The sequence below is a fragment of the Suricata suricatta genome, chromosome X, assembly GCF_006229205.1.
Source record: "Suricata suricatta isolate VVHF042 chromosome X, meerkat_22Aug2017_6uvM2_HiC, whole genome shotgun sequence".
In the NCBI taxonomy this organism is placed as follows: domain Eukaryota; kingdom Metazoa; phylum Chordata; class Mammalia; order Carnivora; family Herpestidae; genus Suricata; species Suricata suricatta.
Window position 1 is genome coordinate 25,159,252 of NC_043717.1, and position 26,876 is coordinate 25,186,127.

Consider the following 26,876-nt stretch of genomic DNA (forward strand, 5'->3'; position numbering starts at 1 on the left):
CCACTTTCCCCAAGATGTCCTAAAACATGCCTAAGTACAGTTTTAAAAACTGAGAGCATCTGTATCATTTGGGTGAGCATCATGCCGGACGGCGGGAGGCAAAGCTTGGTCAACAGGTAAGAGGGACTAGAGCCTTCGAAAGAGCACGAGACCTGCAGGCAAGGACGAGAACCAGTCTCCCTAGGGAAGACCCTGGTGGTTAAAGGGGCTGCGATGAAGCAAAAGGAAACTGGAATAAGTCACATCAGATCATACGGGGCAACTAGATTTTAGTAAATGAAGTGCAACGCTCCGTGAACCTCCTGAAGCTTCCGGATTCATTCTCTCTTCAGGTTACCGTATTTTTTACGCACGGGTCTCCTTTGCAAACTGCTGTTCCTGTCCTGTATTGCTTTCACTAATGCAGACACCTCACAGTGTAGCTCAGCAAGGAGCCGTGGAGAGGACCACCTGGTGTTACTGCATTTCGAATAGATTCCATTAAGATGGACTAAGAAATACTTTCTTCACGTATTTTTAAGCAGTATATATTGCGGGGGTTGGAAGCTTTAAAACAATTATATATATATGTATATATAAATGTTAGCAATGAACTTAAGAACCTGGACATACGTCATGAGAACCATGACAGGCTTTTTGTCACATAATGATACTTCCCATAAGTCAGTCTTATATTAATATTTCAAAATAAATTCCCAAACACATTACTATCTAACAGCTACTGATTTTGTAAATGCCGTTTGGAGCTTTGGAGAGTTTTAGCTTATGAATTGCCAAGATAACCTAATAAAACAATCGTTCTGTTACGTCTATAAAGATGCTAAAAGAAACCTGAAATTCACTTCACGTATCGGGCATATTATGGCTTCTAAGAAAGGATGAAGAACATGCCTTTTCAACAACAAACGGATGGCCCAGTGGGTCTTGTGGGAAATCTCTCCAGAGCCTTGGTGCCTCCTAACAACAGGCCTCACGCTGCCTGTGAGACACGGGTGAGTGGCAGGATCTTCTCCCTGTTTGTTTTCTAGGATGTACATTTTAAAAAATAGGAATGATGAAACGTTTAGAAATCCATTTGCCTGCACAGTCAGCCAAAGGTACTTCTTGAAAAATTATAATCACAGCAAGTCCTGGAAACAACGTGCCGTACCTCAGCCCAAGGTAAGGGAAAATTATAGACAAGGGTCTTACTTTTGTCCTGTACCCTCAGTACAAAGATGAGAATACTAGGCCTGTGCAAAAATAGATACGGGAAACTTTGTCTTTTTTATATACCTCTCACCCCACTGCAGTGGGGGGCCGTCAGAGAAAAATGCTGAAAGAAAACTGTTATCAGGATGTTCTTACTGAAAGAAGACGCTTTTGCCAAACTGTTAATGTTGCGTAAAAAAATTTTCTGGAGACCTTCCAATGCTCAAATTCCTAACGACTGTCAGGCCGTCACTGTGAACATTTACGTTATTTCTAATAAAGAAATGCCTTGTTTTGTATTAGTGTGGGAGCCGGACAGTTTTTCCCTTCACTACTTAAAAATTTTTGAGCAGGTACACAGCCTAAAAAGTAAGAACACACACATATTCTTTTTCAATTTTTTTAATGTATATTTATTCTTGAGAGAAAGAGCATGAACAGGGGAGGGGCAGAGAGAGAGAGAGGGACACAGGATCCGAAGCAGGCTCCAGGCTCTGAGCTGTCATCACAGAGCCCGATGCGGGGCTCGAACCCACGAACTATGAGATTATGACCTGAGCTGAAGTTGGACACTTAATTGACTGAGCCACCCAGGCGCCCCAGAACACACAAATATTCTTAACATTAGATGGGAACTCCCTCCAGGAAGCTGTTCTAGAGCTGGTTAAGAATAATTTGAAATGTAGTCTCTTACTTTTTTTTTTTTTTTAACAAAGAAGTTAGGCATATCTTCTCTATCGCTAAAAATGTTTAGGTCTGGGGGCGCCTGGGTGGCTCAGTTGGTTAAATGTCCAACTCAGGTCATGATCTCGCAGTTCGTGGGATGGAGCCCCCATCAGGGCTCTGTCAGTCCAGAACCTGCTTGGGATGCTATCTCTCCCTCTCTCTCTGCCCCTCCCCTGCTGCCTCGCATGTTCTCTCTCAAGAAAACAAGGAAACGAATAAAAATGTAGGTCTGCTATTTTGCGAAAGGACGTCTTTAGAACCTGAAACACATGAGGTGGTCTCCCTGTGGTGAAAGTGACCTGAGGAAGGAGGGTACTGAAACATAAATACTACATGATGTATGTGTGCTGTGGGGGGAGGGATGTGTGTAGCTATTGCTGGTTTTCTCTCATGGGTTCTCACTGGCTCAGTGATGACAGCTGTAGGGACACTGAGGAGCGCGGATAATGAAGAAGAAACTATGTTTGGCTAAACACCTAATTATAAGTAATATAAATTCATTTTTGAGAATCACAAAACAAAGAATGAAAAAGGAAATCACCTATCATTCCATTAACTAGAGCTCCAACATTAGCAGCTGAAGCAACACCGTAGCCTCCATCAGTCAGGGCTGCAGCAGACTCCGCCCCTCCAGAAGGGTTTGGGCTTGAAGGATATGCTGTCCAGACCACAGGGAGGGAGGAATGGGAGAGCGTCTGAATGCTTCTGCGGACAAGCAACAGTCACAGACGTGTGCTGGACAGGCTGGGTGGAGATTTTGGCAAATTCAAGAGTGGAAGTCGACTCAGAGGTGGGCATATTCAGAAATGTGTTCTATTTCCTGCATAGCGTGAACCTCTGTGGCTTTGATGGGGACAATGTCTGGAGTTCGGGGTAGAGTGAGGATAAGCAACATTTTGGCATTTTCAAAATGGGGTCGCAGACCAGAGGTTCAGGTTCTATCAGGTGGGGGGGGGGCTATATATTGTCTAAAACACTTAGCACACCAAACCACATGCCAGTTTTGCTTTCACAATACCATTCATGAACTGGGTGCAGCTGAATGCTTTTAACTATTTATTCCAGCTCAAAATAGCAACTTGGACCCAATAAGATACCTGGTGAGTAAAAATAGATAAAACTTAAAAAGGCAGGTGCCTGGATGGCTCAGTTGGTTAAGCGACCGACTCTTGGTTTCAGCTCACAGCATGGCTGCGCGGTTCGTGAGCTTGAACCCGTGTTGGGCTCAGCAGCAGGCAGCAAGGCAGAGAGAATGTGAGATTCTCTCTCTCCCGCTCTCTCTGTCTCCCCTCCCTCACTCACGCTGTCTCTGTCTCTCTGAAAATAAATAAAATTTAAAAGATAAATATTAAAAGGAAATAAAAGGTTGCTTTTCAGTATGTTATGCTTGCATTTCAACTTGGAAACACTATAATGGGTGGCTGAGGGCAGAAATAATGCTTCATCTTGTAGGTTATCTTAGGAATCCAGATGTGTAACAAACAAAATCAAGCATTCCAGAGTGTCCAGCAAAAGGGAGGAAGGGTGCCTAGTCTAGGAAGTAACCGTACCATCTGTAGAAATGCGATGGAATTGTTCCAGAAATATTGTTCAAGTCACATATGTACATATGTGTAGCAGGTGCATAATAACCTACACGGACATTCTTTACTGAGTTAACAAAATCAATGAAATAAGTAAAAATGCTAACAGAGGACACTGAGCAAATCCCAGGGTAGCCCCAGAAAGCTGTGTAGCCCCAATAAACGGTTTCTCTGCACCAGATTTCACCACCCTGTGAAAGAAATGTTGACACCACCCACGGTGCCCAAGGACTGTGGACACGATCCGTGTGCAGCACATACAGTAGGCTCTCACTCAACGGAAGATGGTATTGGATGAGTCACCATTTGCATAAAAGTTAGCCTGAGTAACATCTGATTGTCACAAAAATACTGGCAATTTTAGTTCTGAAAGCTGTAAAACAAATTTCAACACCAGTTCATTTCCAAGACAACTGTTAGCAGGACAGCAGTAAACAGCCTTTTAAAGGAGGCTGGAATTGACCATTTATGTAAGATGGCTGCATTTTATTATTTGTACGTTATCTCAATAAGGTTGATTTCATCAAAGAAGAAGTTTGTAATACATGAGCTCGAAATTCCCCCCTGCAACTGTAAAATTCCGTTATCTCCCAAATTCAGTCGATTTGCCCAAGGTCAGAAATGACGCCAGACTCAGCTTTGAGTTTACCACCACATTTGAATTACTGAGAAAACCTCAGAAATACGATGATAAAAAGTGTATTTAACTCCTACTGAATGTATAAACATCTATTCATTGATAGTTCATAATTAGCTTTTCATCAACCACGTTTGTGGTTTCTCATTACAGAGCAATTAAAAGTAAGCCAATAGAGAATACAATGTAATGAAATGGAAATATGGGGATGGCACATTACCTTTAGGTGAAAAAAAGCTGATTATAAAACAGAATCATCCGTCCAACTTTTGTAAAAATGTATAAACACAAAGAATTAAAAAAATTTTTTTTAATGTTTTTTATTTATTTTTGAAAGACAGAGAGAGACAGCGTGAGCAGAGGAGGGTCAGAGAGAGAGGGAGACACAGAAACCGAAGCAGGCTCCAGGCTCTGAGCTGTCAGCACAGAGCCCGACGCGGGGCTCGAACCCTTGAACCGCGAGATCATGACCTGAACCGAAGTCAGATGCTCATCCGACTGAGCCATCCAGGCGCCCCAATAATTTTTTTTAAAGTAGGCTTCACACCCAGCAAGGAGCCCAGTGTGGGGCTTGAACTCAAGGCCCTGGGATCAAGGCCTGAGCTGTGACCAAGAGTCAGATGCTCAACTGACTGAGCCACCCAGGTGCCCCACACAGAAAGAAATTTTTGAAGATACCTACTAGATTATTAAATATTAGCTAACTTGAAGAGGTGAGTTATAGATGATGTCTTTTTTTCGTTTCCGTTCATTAGCTTGTCTATATTTTCAAATTTCAAAAAATATGAACAATTAGTAATTCTATAATTTTTTAAGTAAAAGTAAATTAAAATATTACAACTAGAAGTCAGTGTGATTAGAGGTAAAACATTACAAGCAGGCTGAATGGATGCAAGCCTGAGTTTATCATCAAGGCCCACAGACGAGTTCAAATTTGCTCTTGACTGACAGATTTCTAGTTTCTCCTGAAAAATCAGAAGTCCTGAGAGCATGGGGCTCAGATGGCCTGCTCCCCCAACAAAGCTGCCGCGTCCTTCAGGTGAGGTCTCCACTCTCTCATTTGCCGAAATATAAGCATTTAAGTTTTCCGCCTGTGGTCTATACACGTGCACACATACTGCTAGACTAAAATGACATAGAAGTAATTGAAATGTACTAAGTATCTCTATCCAGTAGAAGTCTAAGCGATGCCTTTTGTTTTTCATATTTTTTATTTGTATTTCAGCTTTCCTAGAAGGAACTCATTCAAGATTAGAAAAAGTCTAGGAAAACAATTTCTTACACTAATTATCTCTTACCCCATTCCTGAATATCTCTGGAACTGCAATTCATTAACCAATAGAATCTATCACAGCAAGTCAGCAATAGCTACACACGTGTGCACACACTCACACGTGCGCAAGCAGGTACAGAATTTGATCACCCTGATTCCCACGGGCAGGGTCATATAACTTCAAACTCAGAGAGTCCACTTTATGCATTTTAGTCTGTAAATATGTCCATTCACAAAAAAGCCAACTTAAAAAATTGTTCTATTAGTAGATAATACCGAACTTTTTTAAAAGTGAGAATAATTTGCTTTTTTTAAAATATAATTTATTGTCAAGTTTGCTAACATACAGTGTATTCAATGTGCTCTTGGTTTGGGAGGGTAGATTCTCGTGATTCACTGCTTACATATGATACCCAGTACTCATCCCAACAAGTGCCCTCCTCAATGCCCATCACCCATTTTTAATTAAAAAAAAAAAAAAGAGGGGCGCCTGGGTGGTTCAGTTGGTTGAGTGTATGACTCTTGGTTTCAGCTCTGGTCAGGATCTCACGGTTCTTGAGTCTAAGCCCCACATCAAGCTCTGAGCTCACAGTGCGGAGCCTGCTTGGGTTTCTCTCTCTCTCTCCCTTTCTCTCTGCCCCTCCTCTGCTTGTGCTTTCTCTCTCAAACTAAATAAATAAATAAGTTTTTTTTTTTAAATCCTAGCAATCTATAAAAAACAACTTGTCATTATGTGAGAGAGAAGTCATTTCAGATTGTTCTCAAAAGAACTAAAGTGGTATCGAGTGGACTTTCATCAAGCATGAAAAAGACTGATGTCTTCTTATCTGGAGGCTGTGTATCTGTTCAAAAAATTCCCAAGTTATAAGGGGGAAAGAAATGTCAGGCTGTCACACAAACACAAAACAAGACACAGTAGAGAAATCATTTAAATATTCACGCTGATGACCCGACAGGCTTAGCAATTATAAGTACTAGAAAGACTGAAGAAAATTCCCAACACTACATTCGTGGTTTGGTAAAAATCACTGTCTTGAGTTTCACAGGGAAGAAATCAATAACAACAACTTGAAACCGTTTTCCTTCTCGGTGGGAAAGACAATTGCCATAAATTACAAGTATTTTTTCCATCCTTTCAGGCAGCAAAGAAAACTATAGACACCCTTTGGCCCTCTCAGGTATAGTGAATTTTCAGGAATCAATGACTTTCTAAAACTTACCGTTAAAGAACCTCTGTTAAAAAAAAAAAAAAGTAAGCTGTCAGTTTTGGATTCAAAGGCATCGTTTTCACCCTTTAAACAATCGAGCGATAGATTTAGACAACAAAGACGCGCACAGGACAAACTACCTTATCCAACAAGTCACCTGTCAGAAGCATGGTCAGTTCCTTACCTAAAGACTGGTAGAGCTCTGTCATTTTGGGATGGTCCCAGCAAGTCGTTTGGGTCTCGTGGCTAAAACAGAAAATACAAAGAGATATTTTAGAATTTGTAATGAGTAGGAAAGAAAAGGGACGGGGAAGAAAAGTACGGTTTGCTTCGAATTCCTTCGGTATCCTTCCTTCAAAGCACTTCGGTCATGGAGTCGAGAACGTTTCTTATAAGCTTCTTTATGGCAGCCACAGGTTGGTGGTGCTTCTGTTATAATAAAATATGATGCCTCTGTTAGCTAATCAATAAACAAAACCCAGGATTTCTTCACCGGTCCAATGGAGAACATTCAGAAAGGGCACGGACAAGTGGTGCTCAACCTGGTCAAAGAGACGCCGGACACTGGTTTGAGAAATACATTGCTTCACTTCCCGTTTGCTTTTGCTGCCCTTGACATTTTGCCATTACTCCTTTTTCATATCCATACCCACGATAACTGCGTTTCATTCCGGCCTAAGGTACAGCCAGTGTCCAACGAGTCTCTCCTTCCCTTTCCTCTCTCCCTTACTTTTCAAGAGCCTTGTTTTACCCAGTGCACTACACAGCTCTTTTCCATTCCTGAAGTTTCGCTAAGTGTGACTGCCAGCTATCAGTCCTGGCCACAAAAAGAACCAACAAAACACCTTTGTTCGCAATTCAATTACAAGAATAAATCTGGGAGAGATAACTACATATACTTTTTCTTACTTTGGCCCAGCAACATAAATCACCAGAGCATCGTATTTCCACTTTCGGGGGATTGCATGATGGGCTTTGAAATGGTAAAATGCTGCTCTGAACATAGATGTTTCGACAGTCCTATGCTTTGCGGGGAGGGGGAGGGGGGGAAGGGTGGGCATGGCAAGAAGAGCAAAAGCTTGCACGGGGACACCTGAAGGCTGGCAGACTGCAGAGGCCTGACACGGAAAGAGGAGTTTGGGGAGGCAGCAATATGGCAGCTCAAGTGGCCGGAGCAGAGATTTTAAATCTGAAGACTGCGTTCTGGCTGCGTGTCCCACTAACTGGGACACTGAGGGCAAGCCTGCTCACTGGAGAGCGTCAGCGGAGTCCGTGACCAGTACGTCCTGGGGCTCAGTGCATGGTTGCTTTCGTTACTACATGGACCCCAAATTAACACCCACTAAAACTGAATGTTCTATTAGTTGAGGACACTACAGATGTGGATCCACCTGCAGTAAGAATGCCGAGCCTCAGACCCTTCGGAGAGAACAAAAACCACTCAACGTGAAATACCTCTGTTTTCGTTTTTTTTTTTTTTTTAAAGACGTTAAAAGGAGACGTATCTATTGTGGTCCGTCAAATACAATAAAAAAAAAAGTCACAAAGCAAGTGGAAATTCCCTAAACTGTCCCCCTCCAAAGAGCACCCTGACAGTCACCATCCAGTAACTCGACAGTGAGGGCTGCCAGAAGAAAGTTACAAGACAAGGTGCACTTGCAAAGGGCCGAGTCGGTGTTTCCCAAACACATTCACTTCTGGTTTACTCTTCCACAGAGACAATTTGCAGGTGAGGGCCACAACAGGGGCTTCTCGGCGGAGGGAACGACGTCCAGGTCTTTCAGAGCAAGGAGAGCATGAAGACACCGGCAGTCCAAGCTCAGGGGGCTTCAGGAAGCCCCACCACCAAGCCGGTTTATGAGCTGGAGAAGAGGTGGACGGAACCGGTACTTTACATGCACAGCACTAGGAGGCTGCAGCTTGCAGCTTCGTGGAAAAAGTGTTGCTTCTCCGTCGTTTCCAAAGGCCGTGCACAGTGGGAGCGCTAGGGACGGAAGAAGGGACGAGAAGGGAAAAGCATGCGTGTCCACACACAGAGGCCCTTCATACACACAGTGCATGATAATAAAGTCCCACCTCTATGGTGTGTTGGAGGACGGTAGCATCCTCAATAGACAGGCAGGAAAACGTGTCTGGGCTGGTGCACCTGACCAGACCAGCACCCTGAAAAGCCACCATTGGTAGCAGAGGTCAAGGCAGAAGCACGGTAACTCATACGAAATGCAATTCCAAGAGAAAAGAGAAACTTGCATACAAAATAAACCTCATGACTGGTGATATACCGACATTTCTACCTTGTGAAGGAATTTATTCCAGGGGTTCAAAATTATGAGAAGGATTCTAAAAGCTCTGCTTTAATCCACATCAGACCTTAGCTAAAGTGCTACTACCTTTGCTGGTGGAGGAGAGAAGAAATTCTAAGCCCCACTTCTAACCCCACTCCATGGATTGCTGGACGCCAGGCCCATCCAGGTACCCATTTTCCCACTTCCCTGTGAGTCTGGGGGACTTGAATAATCCACATAAATGAACTCAAACAAATCCAAAAGCCAATCTTCTTTTTACCTTCTTCCCAACATGCAACCCTTTTCTTCATAAGCAATGCCAGGTCCCCAGAAAACAGGTTTGTATTTCACCTTTACAGTCTTGGTTGCAGGCCGATTACTAACCAGAAGCCGGCAGAAGTGAACCCAAGGGGAAAGAAGAAAAGAATCAAGCGTGTGACTAATCCTCAAAAATAGAAAAATAACCTTTTAATCATTTAACGATAAGAAAACAACTGCCCATGCAGCTGAAATGACTTCTGATTCTGTGGTAACTATAAGATGAACTAAACATTCACTTCACTGGATGTGGGTGTTTTCGGTGTGTGGTGAATTCAAAGCCCTAGTGAGACATACTTAACCCCCAGAAGAGAGAAAAGATGAACAGGGACAGTATGAAATGGTATGCACAAAGTCCCCATCCTCTCTTACAGGGCAAATCCATTTTTTGTATGTGATCAACGCATATTTTACAGCTCTTTATTAACTACTCTGTGTCTAAGTTCAAAAACAGGAGAGGATTCTCACCAACTCCATGAAAAGCTCAGGTCTACCTGGAATATACAGAAAGAGAGAGAAAGATAACCGGGCGGGGAGGTAGTGGGGCCAGTGTGGGCGGGGGCTGTCTCTTTTTTTTCTGTTTTTGCATTTCACTTTTCACATGGGAAACAAGCTCTGTGTACACCAAGCCCAACCAAAAGGGTCTCGGAAATCTGTTCACAAGTGAATGGGTCCATCTTTGTTCAGTCTTCTGAGAGCAATAACGTTTGACACAGATCAAAATTCTGCATGCCCATTAACACAGAGCCTAGTGCCTAAATAATCCTTAAAACGCTCCTTAAATCTTTAAAAACTATTATGATTGATTTTAGCCCTGCTGGTTCCGAAGCCTGGCATGAGACAGGCCTCTCTGAATGGCCTTCAAACTCTGATTTCCCCTTTAAAAATGTGTACAAACTACAATAATCTCTCTTTGCTCTTTTATTTGAGGCCATAATAGGAAGCTGATGCAAACTAAAATACAAAAATCACTCGATGTGACAAAAGACCCCGGCAACACCTACTTGTCAATAGTAAGAAATTAAAGCATTACTCTTCTGAGCACAGGGCTGACCTAATTTCCTACCATACAATTTAAATTTTCTCTCACCTTCTTTAGTTTCAAGAAGTGTGCAAGGTTATTACAACGGCCTCAGAGCTGTTCCTGCTGTCGGTGCTGGAATAGTCAGACTGATAGGAACTGCTTTTTTAGTTTCTTAAAAACAAACATTAAACACTTACAAAAAGCAACAAATCTCTACTTCTCTCGCTGGGGAAATGGCAGTTGCCTAATTAAAATAAGATTTCTTCTGCCACCACTGTTATTGGGTACTGAAAATATTCCAAACAGTTGCCGTTTTTAAAAAAAATCCCTTTCCACTACTTCCCCGGGAAGAAACTAATCGCTATGCAGTGGTATGAAAACGTACCGTTCTCTAGCGATTTGCAGAGGATTAGAGTTTGGCTTCATATATAATCTGGAGCCCATTGATCCACACACACAAAATCATTTCCCTTTAATCTGGGGATCAGACTTCTTTTCTACAGGAACCTTGGCATTTGCATGCTGAATGTTGAACTTGGCTTGCACTGCTGGAATACTGGCAGGATGGGAATGGGAAAATATATTTAAAAGTTTCTGCTACCATGGGGAGGGGTCTTAGGGGGTTGGGGGTCCACCTAAGCATCAGAAATCCTCTTCTAGTTCCCCTTTCTTGTTCCCTGGGATACTTAACATTTTGTTCCGGTCGGCTCAGGCTCAGGCCAGGCCAAAGACAATTGCCTGGGTGATTGTGCCAGCTGTTACTTGTCGTCCCTCTATTTGCTTTTTGGGCTTAAATCCCACCCACCCTCAACTTTGGCCAAAGCAATTTCACTTCGGGGTCGTGTCCAATCCAAGATCAAACAACGCTGCCTGAAACCAATTCCACGGTGATCAAGGGTCAGAGACCTTTCACGTAACCGTGTTGTTCCATTTGCTCCTCTAGCTTCTCCAAGAGAAACCGTATCCTGCAAAGAGGGGATGTGGCACAAGGAAATAAAAAATCTAGTCAAGAGAGAAAGGGTGATGGGGGGGCAGGTGGTGAGGAGAATAGGTGACAGGGATAAGGAAGCATGGACTCCGAAAGGAGCTTTTGGCCAAGGAAGAACGGACATTTCACTTTGGTTCCCCACTTAAGTCAGATGCACTTTTTAAAAATGACGTTAAAGCATTTTATAATTAATATCGTGCCTCCCTCGGGCAACTGAACCCTGTCAATTGAAGCTTCAAACTTAACTTCAAATTTAACGGAGATAAACAAAGTCTCCTACCCTTTTCGTCGCCACGATGATCAGGAATGACAAACTTTGCTTAGGGATGAGCACAGACACCTGGAGAAACGCGAGCGAAGGACACCCAGAAATGACTGCACGCCCAACCCCGGAGGGCAAAACAGAAAACAATAACAAAACCCCTAGATCCTCTCTCTGTCAAATCCTTGACTTCTGGGCTTTAATTGTTTTTTCTTTCTTTCCTGGTTTGTGCAAGTCTTGGGGCACAGAACGAACACAGTAGAAAATCCAACAGGGGGAATGTCAGTTGGAATCCTCGGAAGAAATCAGGCAGAAAGTTGACCTTTTGGCACTCGCAGTGCAATGGAAGGTAAAGCCTCGCGCGCCCCTTCCCTCCGCGAAGTGGAGAGACGATTTAGGACCAGCCTGTCTGGCTCACGTCCACACAGCCCGGAAAGGAGCAAAAAGCTCCCGCGGCCCCAATCCCCGCGTGGAGAACGCCTTGTCCCCTCTGGGGACGGCGAGAAAACAGCCTTTTTTCCTCGCCGAGCCTATGCCAGGGCCAGAGCACGGGGGCTCCCCGCAAACCCGGCGCCGAGGAGGGAGCCGCGGGGACGCACCTGCAGCGGCGCAGCAAGGACCCGCGGGGTAGGTTCCCCGACGCCCGGCGCCCGGAGTCCAGCCGCCGCGCTCGTCCAAGTTTTGGCCTCCTGGGTTTGCCCCCTGCTCGTGCCACAAGTGCACCGACTGTGGCGATCTGGGGGCGGCCGTATGGCACTTACCCTTTGAGCTGCTCCCTCATGGTTGCAAGGGCTCGGCAGTCGAGGGAAGGCGCGAGCGGAGGAGTGAGCTTCCCAGAGCCGCCGGGCTCCCCGAAAGTCGAGCGCCGCCGCCGCCCAGGCTCGCAGCTGAAAGCACTGCGGAGGAGCCGGCGCGGGCAGGCGGGCAGGCGGGCGGGCGGGCGGGCGGGGAGGGCGAGCTGCAGGCAGACGGGGCGGGGCCGAGCCGGGCTCCGCCCCCACCTAGCGACCGGGGAACCCGGGCTCCCAGGCTCCCAAAGACCCCGCAGCGGGGGGCTCAGCTTCCCAAAGAGGAAAGAAAAAGAAAAGACAGACGGAGGAAGGGATTTAAGGTAGTCCTAGGAACCTGAAAACCACACACCGCCCTGCTTGCACCGCCTTAAAACCTCCAGCAAGACTACTTGTTGCCTAAATAAATGACCTAGGGGCAAATGACCTCATTGCGGATAATTAAGTGTGTAGGCTCTGAGTTTTCTTTTCAGAGAATGAGAGGGAAAAATCACGATCATACCTCTCTCCCCCCACCGCTTTCCCTCAGATTAAAGTGGTAGGGCTGTAAGGACAGAAAATTCAGGTTTTGCTCCGCTTGGGCTAAAGGGGCTTCTAAGGAAGCATTCGTATTTGTAACACAGCGGTAGTTCTCAAAGGGTAGAAGAGCAGTATCAGCATCGCCTGGGAACTTCTGGGAAATAGGAATTCCTGGGTCCCAGCCCAGACCTACTGAAGTTGAAAGAGCACCCTGAAGTCTGAGAACCACTGGTATAGACTCTAAAGAAAACACCGCCACCGATGGTGTGCACAGTCGTCTTTTACTATCATGTTAGAGAAATCTAAAAGGAAACCCTTTCCAATGGAACATTTTATTGGAAAAGTCGCAGGGCCTGGGCAGTTCAAGTATTTCTAATCTTAGTGTTTGCCATATGAGGATACAGGTTAACTAATGCAAAATTATTTCAAGTCTGGAAATACTCTGAAAAGAAGAAAGCCTTCATTAGCACATCGAGTTTCTGCAGCCTTCACAGAGTACTTCCATTAGCGGCCTTCCAAAGAGTATTTTAAGATAAACTCCCTTTGGTTTCATTGTCCCTCTCTGTCCATTTATTTTGTTGGCCTGTTTTACTTTTTCTCTTCTTTCAATTACTGCCTTTTCAATCCCTCTGGTTGATTCATTCCACTTCAGTTTACAGTTGAAAACGTGGCCCCCTTTTTCATTTTAAATATCCTTTTTTTTTTTTTTGCTCAACATCCCCCCCCAGAATGTTTGAGTTGAAGGGGCTATAGACATCAATCTCCCTTTACAGTATGGTACAGCATGGCAAAAGAGGCAAAAAATAAAGTACGTGAACAAAAGAGAAAGAGGGTGCTAATTTGCTTCATTACCCTTGATGAAGCAAACAAAAACGTAAATGTTATCATTAAAGACGTGTGCATGTAGGTAAGATGCTGGCATTTGCCTCATAAATTGAGACTTATGAATGCTGTCTTTTGGCACTTTGGAGCCAGTGAGTGGTGGAAGCAGCTTCTATTACGGTCTGAGGGGGGCACACTAGGATTCCCTTTGGGTAAGGTTGTCCCTTGGTCTAACTGCAGATTCTCGGGCGGCCCCATCGGTCCCATCGTCGGGGGAGAAGGGATTAGTATTCTGTGATGAGGAAGCTGTGGCCTTTGCTATTAATCAGTGACTAACCTCTGTGTCAATGTGGCAAATCCCTTACTGTTTATGTTTATTTCAATGAAAAGACAGAAACCTCACAGCATGGGCATTTGTACATATCAGAAATCAATCAGCTAAAGGTTTGCAACACCTGTGCTTTGTCATGCTCCTTTCTTCTTTTTCTTCTTTTGTTTTACACTTTTAAATTACCCACTGAAGATTCCACAGTGCTGACATCTTTCTCTAAAATATAAATGCTCAAGTCCATTTTTTCACTGTTCAGCTAGAAGACTACTAGGAACAACTTGTTGGAAAAAAGAATGGAAAATAAGAAATCACTATTCAGATTTTTTTGCTTAAATTTGACAGATGGCAATCCTCAAAAATACATCTTTAAGTTCTTTTTTAGACTGGAGTTATAGGCACTTGAAGACTTGTTCCCAAATCTTGATGTTATTTTAGAAATTAAATACTGAAAGTATTATTAAGAAATGACATGGGCATCACAGTAACTGCTTTATTGTCAGTTTCACTTAGATTATGAATTTTGCTTATTAGGAAAAGGCATTGAGGAAAAAAAGAACATAATTTATATCTCTTCATGTCATATATAAATTCTATAATGATGCCATGTATGAAAATAAATTGTTTATATTAGCTATTATTATGATTGCTGTTTTGATGTGAACCAGAGACAGGAAAGGAACACGGAGCTCTGCTACCAGAAAAAACAAGTTGAAATTCTGACTCCAGAATTTACCATGAGCTATTCATCCTGATACCATGGCGAGAATGTGACAGTGCAAGGTCTGGAACAGGGAGTTTTGCTCCAAGGCCTCTACTATGCTGCCATGGGGAGGTGTGGCCTCTTTTATTGTGGGAGATGATCTGTATTTTTTCTCTTGGGCTCATGAGCCATCTCACTGCTGTCTGACAGCAGAGGAGAGTAGGTTTGCTACAAACAGGGGTCAGCAATGAAGGAGCTAGAATAAGGTCTAAGAAGGCACCCCAGGTAATTTTTCCATACACCAAACTCCAGTCTTTGAACCACTTAAGTGTTGCATGTACTTAGAAAAACGAAGGCCTCTCTGACCGAAAGGGCTATCCCCTCGTTCTCCCCTCCACCTGCCCTTCTCCACTCTGCTCTATGCCCCATGAGGTTTGACCTCTGGGGGTGGCATCGGTCAGGCTCTCTCTGCCTTTGGCTTTCTTTTGTTTTCAGCCAACCTGAGGCCATGAGGAAAGGCCTGCAGTGGGAGATCAAGGGCAGAAGGAGAGAGATGTTTGCAAATTTATTCCCCAGGCTCCCTCCTGTTGGCCTTGGACCTGGCAGTAACTAAGTTCCTTTACCCACGGCCACAGGTCTTGCTGGGCAGTCATTTCTACAGCAATGGCACTTTCCAGGTTCTCCCTTTGCTCTTGTTCTGTCCCCTACACTGCTCAGGCTTTAGTAAATAACCTTTCCATTACACTCTTTTCAAGTACCACTTTGAAATGTACCATCCATTTCTCCAAGGATCCTGACCAAGCAAGGGACCCATCCAGTCAAAGCCACCCTCTCCGTCACTAGATTGGATGCTGAGTGGAGACTGCTGGTGGAAGAATAAGTTAAGTCCACCTTTTGGAGCTGAGAAGAGGACTAGGTTCATTCACTGAACAGCTATTTCTCCCATCCAAGTACTAACCAGGCCGGACCCTGCTTAGCTTCTGAGATCAGATGAGATTGGGCGCGGTCAGGGTGGTATGGCCGTAGACTGAACAGCTATCTCTCGAAGCCTCTTCTTGTAGGCCCCAAAGGAGCATCTGGTCAGCTGGGGGTAAAGGCAAATCAGCAATTATAAGTGGTGATAATGGCAAGTGTGAAGGTAAAGAGACCACAAACAGATTTTTCTTTTCAAGAGCTTCAGTGGTCTATTTGATCTTCGGGAGAGAATGTCAAGATAAAGATTCAGAGGCGGGCAAACTGAGAAGGACCTAGTATGATGATCCAGAGTCTGACCTATATCCTGAAAGGTCTGAATTTAAGCACGGGTGTGGTTCTGTCATATTTGCCTTTCAGAAAAGTCACTCAGGTAATGGAGCAAGGGCTCGATCAGAAGAGTCTGGAATGAGGAGACTAGATACAAGCTGCCTGTGACATGACAGGGCTCTGCACAATGGTCGTGGCTCAGAGAGGAGAAATGATAAAGTTTAAAACTACAGGAGTCGCAGGGCACGTGGGTGGTTCAGTCGGTTAGGCATCTGACTCTTAGTTTCATCTCAGGTCATGATCTCAAGGTTCCTGAGGCCAAGCCCAGCTCTGCACTGGCAGCACAGAGCCTGCTGGGATTCTCTCCCTCCGCCCTGCCCCTCCCTTGCTCATGCTCGCTTGCTCTCTCTCTCTCTCTCAGAATACATATACTAAAAAAAAATATACAGGAGTCATGACTGATGGGATGCATGAATGGAAAAGAGAGAAGACCCACTAGGACCATGGACCTCCAGCTTGGCCACCGCTGGATCTCATCAGCTGTCAGCTCTGATCTAGCTGGCCTTGGGCACTGGGAGTATTTAGGCTCCACAGGTGATTCTTACATGCAGCCAAGGTTGAGTCACTGGTCTAGGGGTGAATCCCAAGACTGGATGAGTAATATTGGCCAAGCCAGGAATGTCAGGAGGAGGGGGAAGGTTCAGAACAGAAGAGGGTCAGGGTGAGAGGATGAATTCAGTCTTAAGCATGGTGAGTCTGATGTGGCGGTATGATGCAGAAGGCAGGTAGACATCTGAGTCTGGAGCTCAGAGGGACAATGTCTGGATTGGAGCTAATGGCTGGAAACGTTAGTGCTGTAGGGTCACGGGTTTGGATGAGCCCACGTGGAGGGTGTTTGGGGCCAAGGCCAGAGGCCAAGCTGCTCCTATCTTCCACAAATACATCCTTGTCCTCTCGGGCTGCTTGAGGTTCCATGCTAGTCAGATCTTACCTTGATAAAATAAGGAGCAGAAAGGGAAAGGAAAGAGATGAAAAGGTTTGCAGTGGACCCTTGCCTGGGGATGGCCCTGGGGGGGCTTCACTACCCACTAGGGACCACTTCCTCTAGCTCCAAGAGTCTCCGCCTGAATTGCTTTCTGGTCCCTAGCCAACCTAAAGGATAACCTGCATCATTTTCTAAAAGTCATTTGGAATATAGTTACTCCTTCAGTTAAGCATAATACATGTTTTACAGTAAAATCCCAACAATTGCACATGTAGCCAACACATTAAGGATTCCATGTTGCTCTTTGCATAGGACAAGTCTTAGCTGTGAGCTGTGAATCGGATGTCCAAGAAATTCTCGGACGTCCAAGAAATTCACAGATGTCCAAGAAATGCTTATGATGCTGGTGAGTCACTGCTAGTCAGGGCAAATACCATGGGGAACTGATTAAAATATGTATAACAGTCTTTTCTTTAGATCCATCTGAAACCAGCATCTTCTGGACTTAAGAATATCCAGTCAGTTCACATTAACTGGTAAATGAAGAGGCCCCTACATTCAGACACAGAGTACTTCACACCCATACAAAAGCCTATTTTTCCAGGCCCTTCCCCTGCAGGGAGGCAGGGGAAGCCAGGCTGAGGAAAGCTGTCTGACCCAGCTGCCATCTCGACCAGAGATTTCACCAAACAGGTTCCAAATAACGTCAGACGCAGCTTCCTTCTCATGTAGATTTCTTTTAATAAGATTCTCCAAAGCTTCAACAGAGCCACCTATATCAAACTGAACATCTCAAAGGATGAAGTTTAGCATCTTCACTAACATAAAGCCACACTTCATTAACCTCACAGGCCAGCGGTTGCTTCCTGGAGAAAGAATTCGATAAGTATCAGCCTGCCAGGCTACCCTGCCTATAGAAAGCACACCGCCACCGGCTAGAAACGGGTAACTCGTTAAGGTGGTTCAAGAACACAGGCGACAGCAGTCCTGGTCTACCTTAACAATGGCTCAAAGCTGTAACTATCTGTGTGCCTTTGTGCCAAATAGCAGGAATTTCAAAACTAGGCAGAAATTCTGACCCTCTGCATAATCTCCCTTCCTCTTCAGCTACAAATAAGGCTTTGTATTCGATTAGACTCACAGCAGGTGAAAACCCCAATTAGTGAAATCATTCTGGGGCGTCTTTCTACCTTTCTCCCACACACCACAGTAAAAACGGAAAATAATAATAACAAGTAAGTCTCAGTCTTTTTTCAAATCACAAGTAAATTAACCCTTGGATCTACCCAATCAAGTCCTTTAACATGTAAAGAATTTTTACAGGAAAATAGGGGTAGGGGGGGTTGAAAGATTTGTCCTTCTTGACTTCGTAATGGGGCGTACAGAAAATTCTATTTTGCTAGATCTTATTGTTTTCCTTAAATCCATAAATACTCAGATTTTCTGATTTAGAAATTACAGTTTTTCTTTCTACCTGAAAACTCACAAAGCCAATATTATCTAAAGAATGATTAATGGACAGCCTGCTCCAAGAGAGAATGATTTTTAAGTTATGTTCTTATTCTGGTATATCTGAGGTGAGAGAAAATATTAAATTTCAGTTTTAACGGTATGCTTTGGCCTTAGGAGGTGCACCAAGTCTATATTTCACACTTTGTAAATATTTATTTGTCAAAGGAAATTCATAATTGGACAAGGATACAGGTTTGGTTTGACAATTCAAAAAAAAATCAAGACAGCTTTAGTTCTTAGAGTGATTTACTTACACTTTGTCAACTGCTTCTCTGGAAAGAATTTGCAACCCAGTTTTATTTATGAGCATATGATTAAAAAAGAGCAGCTTTGTCTTTTTTAATTGTTTTAGTCCTGTCACTTTTCTTGAAACAAGTCGTAGGACTTATTATCCACAAGAAAACACTGCCCATATATCAAATAGTAATACTGTGAGAGTTTCATTTCATTTTGAGGTTTTTTAATTAAAATGCAAAATTCTACATACATGCCTGCCTAAATTACTCCTTTCTAAAATACTCGAATTTCATAAAACATGTTAAATGCTAATGCAACCATTTTAATACTTATGACTTGGTTCTTGAGATTTGGGGGGGAAATGTAAACAAAGGAATTACCAGTCAATTAAGCGAACAAAGAAGTCATCCTAAGTTGAAGCAGATAAGGAAAACTTAATATTCAAATGCTACCAAATGAAGACACCAGGGTTTTTTCCTTCCCTGTGAGATGAGTATCTACCAGAATCAAAAGCAGCTACTTAATCTTCAGCAAGCGTGGCCCGTATATTCTAGCCGAGACATTAAGACGAGCAAGGCAGGGCTCTGGACCAATTCTGCCCCCTCAGAGGCCAGTCACTTAACCCCTCAGGAGCTCTGCTGACCCTTCTGGAAAATTCAGATACTACTGCAGAGGGCCACGGTGTGGGTCAAATGACATAATGACTATGAAAACGACTTGAAGGCCGGCGGGATGCGATGTTAATGCAAAGTCGCTTCTCATGCAGTTACAACTCCTTAAAAGAAAACCCAGTATGTCCAGGAATACTGTTGGGAATACAGCACCAAATACACTCAGCAGAGACGCTGTCGCTTCCATTTTGAGACGGCTGTATGAGGGGAAATGAGAGGTTCAGAGTCTGTCTCTCCTTTTCAGCAATTTGCAAAAGGAATCTTTCCTTCTTCTGATTTTACATTTAAGAGGGAAGCAGGTGGGCCAAATAAGAATTTTTTTCCTTTTTTTCCAAGATAAATCAGCAACCACAAGCCTGAGATAGGAATAAAATTAACACCCTTTGGCTCTCTTTCTTTGGGGCTGAGGTTAAAATATCAATATTATTCACACGTGTTAAAAGATGTATTCGCATTCATATTGTCAGAGAGCAGAACCCTGAAGTAGTGAGAGGAGAGGAGGTTGGATTTGCAGGAACCAGTGGGATCCCCTCCACCCTGAAGGGGAGGTCCTCTTAGAGGCCGGCCTTCAACAGACAGGATGTGCTAGGAATTCCCCACAGACAGGAATCCATAAAGGGAGAAATGGAGGTTAAAACCAATTTACCCAATTAATGATTCACCAAGGCTGAATCTTGTACTCCAGCTCTGGTTTATTTTTGCCAAGGCATTTTTTTGAAGATTAAAGGAAAATATGAATGCAAGGAATTGTGATTAATTCACAAATCTCCAAGATTTTTTTTCATGTGCTGTACCTAGAATGAGTTTATCACATATTCCCCTATATTAATTTCTTGTGATCATGAGGTAGTTATTGGGCACTTAGACATGTCTTTGCTTATCAGTTAAACTGTTTTCACTGTTCTTCACTATTCGTAAAACCTAGAAAATGTTTGGAAGATGGACATGGAAACAGTTTACTTTTTGATTCTTTTTAAATTTAATTTTATTATTTTAGACAGTGTGTGTATGTAAGCAAGGGATAGCGGCAAAGGGGAAAGAAGGAAAGAGACAGAGAGAGAGAGAGAGAGAGAGAAAGAGAGAGAATCCCAAGCAGGCTGCATGATCAGTGTGGAGTCCAGACCTAGGGCTTGATTCCACAACCCAGGGATCATGACCTTGGCCAAAACCAAGAGTCAGAAGCTCAAGAGACTGAGCCACCCATATGCCGTGCTTCTGGAAATAATTTTAAATTTCAGCATTGTAACCAGATTCCAACTAGAGGCACCCAAATACGGCCTAGACTTTAAGGAGCTTAGCATCTAGTGGTGGGGGGAAGGGGGGAGAGGATAGACTCATACATGAGGGAAAAGAGAATCAGATAGAGGGGAAGTACAGAAAGAGAGCCATAAAAAAAAAAGGAAGCAAAAGAGAAAAGCAGTTTGACCTACTGGGATTAAGCAACACACATTCCATTAAGAGCTAACTTGGCTTAAATCACCAGGTTTCATGCATACTTTTGTTAGTGTATGAAGAGCTGAAACAAATTTCTCAAATTGACATTGTGAGATAATTTCTCATATTAATAATTTACTAAAGTGTACATGTTTATCTGGTAACATACTGCTGTGTTATAAACTCAGACTATGCTTTTTTTTGGAATTCAAAAAAGAATTTGGCCAATATTGTGTTTTGTATCTCAAGAAGGTTAATATTTAGAAAACACTACTATCCCCATTAGAATGTCGTCACATTCTTGAGTCAATATCAAGACTCCAGCATGGGGAAATTATCCTTGCAGGTTGAATTATCCTCATCTCTTAGAAGCTCCTCCTCATATGAGGGAAAAACAAGAAAAAAACCCACCGGCATTACCTAAACTTGTGAATATTTTTCTTTTTAACAAGAATTAACTTTGGAGTGGGAAGAAACAAGAGAAGATATGGGTTAGAATGGAAATGTATGTCAAGTAGACTATTAAAATATTCCAGTTCAGAGAAGATGACCAAATGGGCAGTGGGGAGTAGGAGATACAGGCTTCCAGTTATGGAATGAATACGTCACAGGAACAAACAAAAGGTTTAGCATTGGGAATATGGTCAATGGTGCGGCGACAGATGGCAGCTACACTTGTGGTGAGCACGGCATAACGCACAGTCGTCTAATCCCGGTGTCATACAGGTGAAATGGACGTATCATTGTGTGTCAACTGTACTGCAATTTACAAAAGCAGATCCTTTGTGCTACAAGTATGTGAGGGGAAAACACGGAGAGAGAGGATGAAACCCTGCATTAAGAAAGTAGGGCTGGGAATCGGTGGCAAGGTTGAACTCAAGAGAGGTTACAGGATAAAGTCAATTCTACTTTTCAACCAATCGGATGTGAGGGCTGGAGGAAAGGGAAGACCCTAGGGTTTCTGATCAGGGTACCAGTAGCTAAGGATTCGTATGTGGGTATGTATTATGTATGTACTTATAAGGCATCTTATAAGAATGAATACATTTCAAAAAGTAATAGATAAAATCCAGGATTCAGAAAACGTAATAGCATAAAACATTAAGAAGGGAGGAAAAGTTAGAAGACAGATTTGAAGATCATCGGGCTTGACATAGCAAACTTTCGCTAGGCACACCCACCAGAATGAGAAACACACACAACACAAAGCCTTAGGGATGATGTGGAGAAACTAGAGCTCTCTTGCTTTGCTGAAAGGAATGTAAACTGGAACAACCACATTGGAAAACCGGCCACTCCCTGCTATATTTTTTAAAAGGGATGTACACATATATTTATCAAATGCCACATTTTAGACTGTTTATAACATCATTCTTTGTCTCAAGTGTCAATCAGCAGAATATATAAATCATAGCATATGATAGCATGGGATATTATACAGCAATGAGCATGAACAACTTTATACAAGCCTAGGAATGAAGATGAGCTTTTGTTTTTTAAAACCTTCTTTATTTTTTTTTCTCTAAAAGTTTTATTTATTTTGAGAGAGAGAGGATGAGCAGGGGGAGGGACACAGAGAGAGAGGCAGAGAGAGAGGGAGAGGGAAAGGGGGAGAGAGAGAGAGAGAGAGAGAGAGAGAGAGAGAGAGAGAGAGAGAGAGAGAGAAAGAGAGAGAGGGAGAGAGAGAGAAAGAGACTCCCAAGCAGGCTCCGTGCTGTCATTGCAGAGCCCGATCCGATGCAGGCCCTAACTCATGAATCATGAGATCATAACCTGAGCCAAAATCAAGAGTCAGAGGCTTAACCAGCAGAGCCCCCCAGGTGCCCCGTATGAATGCACAGGGGTGCCTAAGTGGTTCATGTGGTGAAGCATCCATCTGACTTCAGCTCAGGGATGACCTCAGGGTTGGTGACAGCTGGGGGCCTAGAGCCTGCTTCATTTTCTGTGTCTCTCTCCCTTTCTGCCCCTCCCCCACTCACACTCTGTCTCCCTGTCTCTCTCTCTCTCTCAAAAATAAATAAACATTTAAAAAAAATAAAATAAAAAGCCAGGCACAAGGGAATACAGTCTATGATTCCATTGACATGAAGTACAAACGCGGTCCAGATTAATGGTGTTCAAATTTAAGGTAGTGGTTACCCACGGAGGGTGACAGTGGATGGTGATGGAAGGGGGAGACAAGGGGACTCCAGGGGCCGGTCATGTTCTGTTTCTTGATCTGGATTCTGGTGACACAGGTGTGTTCAGATGGTGAAAATTCATTGTATCGTATGCTTAAGAAGAAACCTTTTTCTAGTCAGTATTTTCAATACAAAGATTTTGAAGCAAGCAAAGTGAAGCAAAGCAAATCCCACTTCTGCTCTTCGATCTAAATCAAACTCCTGCCTGGTTGTCCTTCCAGCGCCCCTCGACATAAGCTATGGGTCTGATGCCCCCGGAGCTGAAGCCATCTTATGGAAATCAAGGCAAAGTGGTCCAAGAGCGCCACTTTCTGATGGCCAGGCCTGAGTTAGGGATAAACACGGGAGGTACGGTATTTTTCCAAACATCAAGTTGTGGACCATGAATAGGTCATGAAATCTATATAGTGCATCGTCCCTAGTATTGTTTTTAGTGGCAAAGAAAAGGACAGAAAATATGAGAATGGATTATACAGTAGGATAAGTAATGTTTCGTGAGGCTCTTCTTTCTAGCCTACACAGAGAAATATTTACAGACGCCGATAGTATGTGTGTACGCGTGTGGGTTTGCACTGGGATGATGCGTAAAACGTCATTTTTCCTGTGGATGGGTGAAAACAGAAGAAATGTTCCAAATGGCATGTGATACTATCACAGCGCAGACGACAACACACCGCTGCTAAAAGTACTGTCAAGGGGGGTGCCTGGCGGCTCACACCAATGCACACAACTGCACGTTGCCTGTCCTGGCAACATGCTTCAGAACCGAAACCGAGAAATAATCCTTTGGCTCTCACCCTGCGATTGGACCTCATGTGACACCCTTGCTAGATCGCCCACCTCTAGGCCCACAAACTGACAAGGGTGTGCCTGGCAGAACGGTGACATTTTAGGGCCAAAGGATACTCATTCTATTTAATACATGTAAGTTCATCCTGTTAAGTGGTTGGGAGAAATTTATCTGAACAACTGTTTACGAAGACTGATAATGACTGTGTTTATACAAAAAAAAGATTCATTATTTTTTATTTTCACTTTTTTTAACGCAGAGCTTGAATTCATGACCGTGAGATCAAGACCTAAGCTGAGATCAAGAGTCTGACACTGAAACTGACTGAGCCACCCAGGTGTCCCCAAAGAAAAAAGATTCTTACATGACTGTAGGAATACTGTGGACAGTCGTTAGCTATGGGGATAGGAGGCATATCAAGAATCAAAAGAATAACAGCTTTGCAAATAAAATTATTTTCAAAAAAATGACCAGCTGGAAGAATAAGCAGAAAAGAAGTCACAGTCACATCAGCAGAATTTAATCACATCAGCAGTCAATGAATGGGCAGTAGTAATAAGTGATTAATCAACTATATTTCTCCCTGGTATTTTTCATATTTCAAAATCAGCAGACTACGGATACTTTGTTTCTACCACTGGCTGTGAAGCTACACACCAACTGTCTCACCCAGCATGATTACTCACAAAGTAAGAATTATCAGAGCACATCTCGTTTTACCTACACTTAAATTCAGAGAACTCTCAGGCTGCAAAAGAACTTGCTGGTAACCTCTCCAACGCTCTGCAATATACTGCAAAATGGCCACAAATTCTGGCCCCTCCATGGTATCTCGCTCTTGCAATGTATCTCTGTATCTCCTCCCGTCAAAAGCTGCAGTCTTTTCCCACCCCCTTATCTGTGCTGACCCTATGACATGGCTTGCTTTGGCCAACAAACAATGTCAAAGGTGATGCAAAGCAGAAACGGGACAGGTGTCTTTGTGAGGAAGCATGGCTCACCCTGTTGGATCATGAGGCACACAGACCTAGTTGCTTTTGTTCCTAAATGCCAGCCTGTCAACCGTCAGACATGCAGGTCAGGCCATGATACCTCATCCAGCCACAAGCTGAACACGGATGCGTACGCAGGTCCACCAAAGAACAGTAGCTGGTCAAGACCACCAAAATGGCCCAGTCCATCTTCAGATAGTCAGCTAAATAAGCCGTTGCTGTGGCCTGTTTTCACATAGCCTTCCATCTAAGTATGATTTTTACATTTTTAAAGAGTTGGGGGAAAAAAGAATATGCAATAGAGACACTGTGTGGGCCACAAAACCTATACTACTATCTGGTCTTTTATAGAAATGTTTGCTGGCCCCTGGGTGAAGGCATTAATTTGGGGGATGGTTGATTACACAGCAAAATACAGCTGATACACAACTACTCCCAACAAACAATGTTTGACTCCCAGAACTCGGTCGACACCTGCTCACCTCATCCTTGGTGCTCATCATCCAGTTGCTTGTTAACTAAGATAACACTTAATATGAATACAAGAAGCAAATGGACATATAACCTATGAAGTTATTTTTGTGGTGTGCTTCTCAAAACTAGGATTTCTAAGGAAAGGTACAACAAGTATATAATTTTTACTGGGTTTACTCATAATGTCCCCAAGCTAGACGACAACCCGAATGTCCACCCGTGGGTAAATGGACAAACAAAACATGGTACTATCCATACAAGAGGAAGTACTCTGCAATTGAAAAGGAGTGAACTGGGGTGCCTGGGTGGCTCAGTCTGTTAAGTACCAGACTCTTCGTTTTGGCTCAGGTCATGATCTCACAGTTGTGAGATGGAGCCCAGAGTAGGGCTAAGCGTGAAGCCTGTTTGGGATTCTTCCTTTGTCGGTCTGTCTGTGTGTCTGTCTCTCTCCTCCTGGCTCCTCCTCTACTTGTGTGCATGTTCACTCTCTTTCTCTCTCAAAATAAAAATAAACACTAAAAAAAGCAATGAACTACTGATTTTCAACTACCAATATTCAAAATCATTATGCTGAGTATAAAGAACCATCTACACAAAAATACTGTACAATTCCATTTATATAAAAGTCTAGAAAATGCAAACTAATCCATAGTGACAGGCGGCAGAGCACTGGTTGCCAGGGGCCAGGGTAAAGGGAAGAATGGCCTGCAAAGGGGCACAAGGATATTTCTGGGGGTATGAGAATGTTTTCTACTATGTAGCAGTGGTTTCACTGGGACACATATGTCAGAACTCAGTGTACAACAGTATTGCACACTTTAAATGGACACAGTTTAATGTGTGTAAGTGATCCTTTAGTCAAGTTGATTTTAAAGTTCTTTTAAAAAGCATTTGCCCTAAAATCAAATTTAATGTTCAAAAACGTATATAAGTGGACAGAAAAGGAGGTGCATTACACAGGATGTTTATATAAATACAGGACAGATTCAGGTCATGCTGTCAGTCCCATCTGATTAATTCTGAAAATATCAAAACATTAGATTCAGACATGACCTTAAAGGTTAATGAATGACATCCTCTCATGCAATACGGAAATTGCCTTTAGGGGTGAGGCAGTCATTTCAGCCCTGAGTATCTAGTGCACAAGGAGTTTACTGCTTTTTAAGGTGGCAGATTCTATTTTTGGTAGCTCAATTACAAAATTTTCTTTCATATTTATGTAAAATTGGCTTTCTTATAGCTTCCACATATGTAGTTGAATTTACTGTCAAGGGCAAACCCCGGAAAAACAAAACAAGGAAAAATAAACAATAAACAAAACAAACAACCAAAACACAATCAAACATGTCACTTCTTGCCTTTGAAATATTTGAGGCCCTCTATCATATTCTCCTTAGTACCACTTCTCTCTGAGTCAAATCTAAATACCTGCACTGACTTCCATGTTTATTTCTTATCTAATATGGTTTCATAGGCCCTCGGCTATTCTGGGGATACTTAGAACAAAAAGATTCATTTAAAATGTGATACTCACAAAAATAAACTCAAAATGGATGAAGGACCTGAATGTGAGACAGGAAACCATAAAAACCCTAGAGGAGAAAGCAGGAAACAGCCTCCTTGACCTCAATCCCCAAAACCAAGGGAATCCAGAGCAAAAACAAACTATTGGGACCTCATCAAGACAAAAGACTTCTGCACTGC

At 43.2% G+C, this 26,876-nt stretch overlaps 1 protein-coding gene across 11 annotated transcripts in view; it reads right to left on the bottom strand.

The window, feature by feature from the left end:
• DMD (dystrophin) overlaps positions 1-26,876 on the bottom strand; it is a 1,657,593-nt gene that overhangs the window by 135,371 nt on the left and 1,495,346 nt on the right. For 9 of the 11 annotated variants that reach the window (XM_029929473.1, XM_029929472.1, XM_029929470.1 and 6 more), the window contains one exon: positions 6,803-6,864. In XM_029929473.1, the coding sequence (XP_029785333.1) occupies positions 6,803-6,864 (62 nt within the window). Of the gene's footprint in view, positions 1-6,802; positions 6,865-12,256; positions 12,378-26,876 lie in introns of those variants that run through there. The other 2 variants (XM_029929475.1, XM_029929474.1) reach the window with 2 other exon arrangements.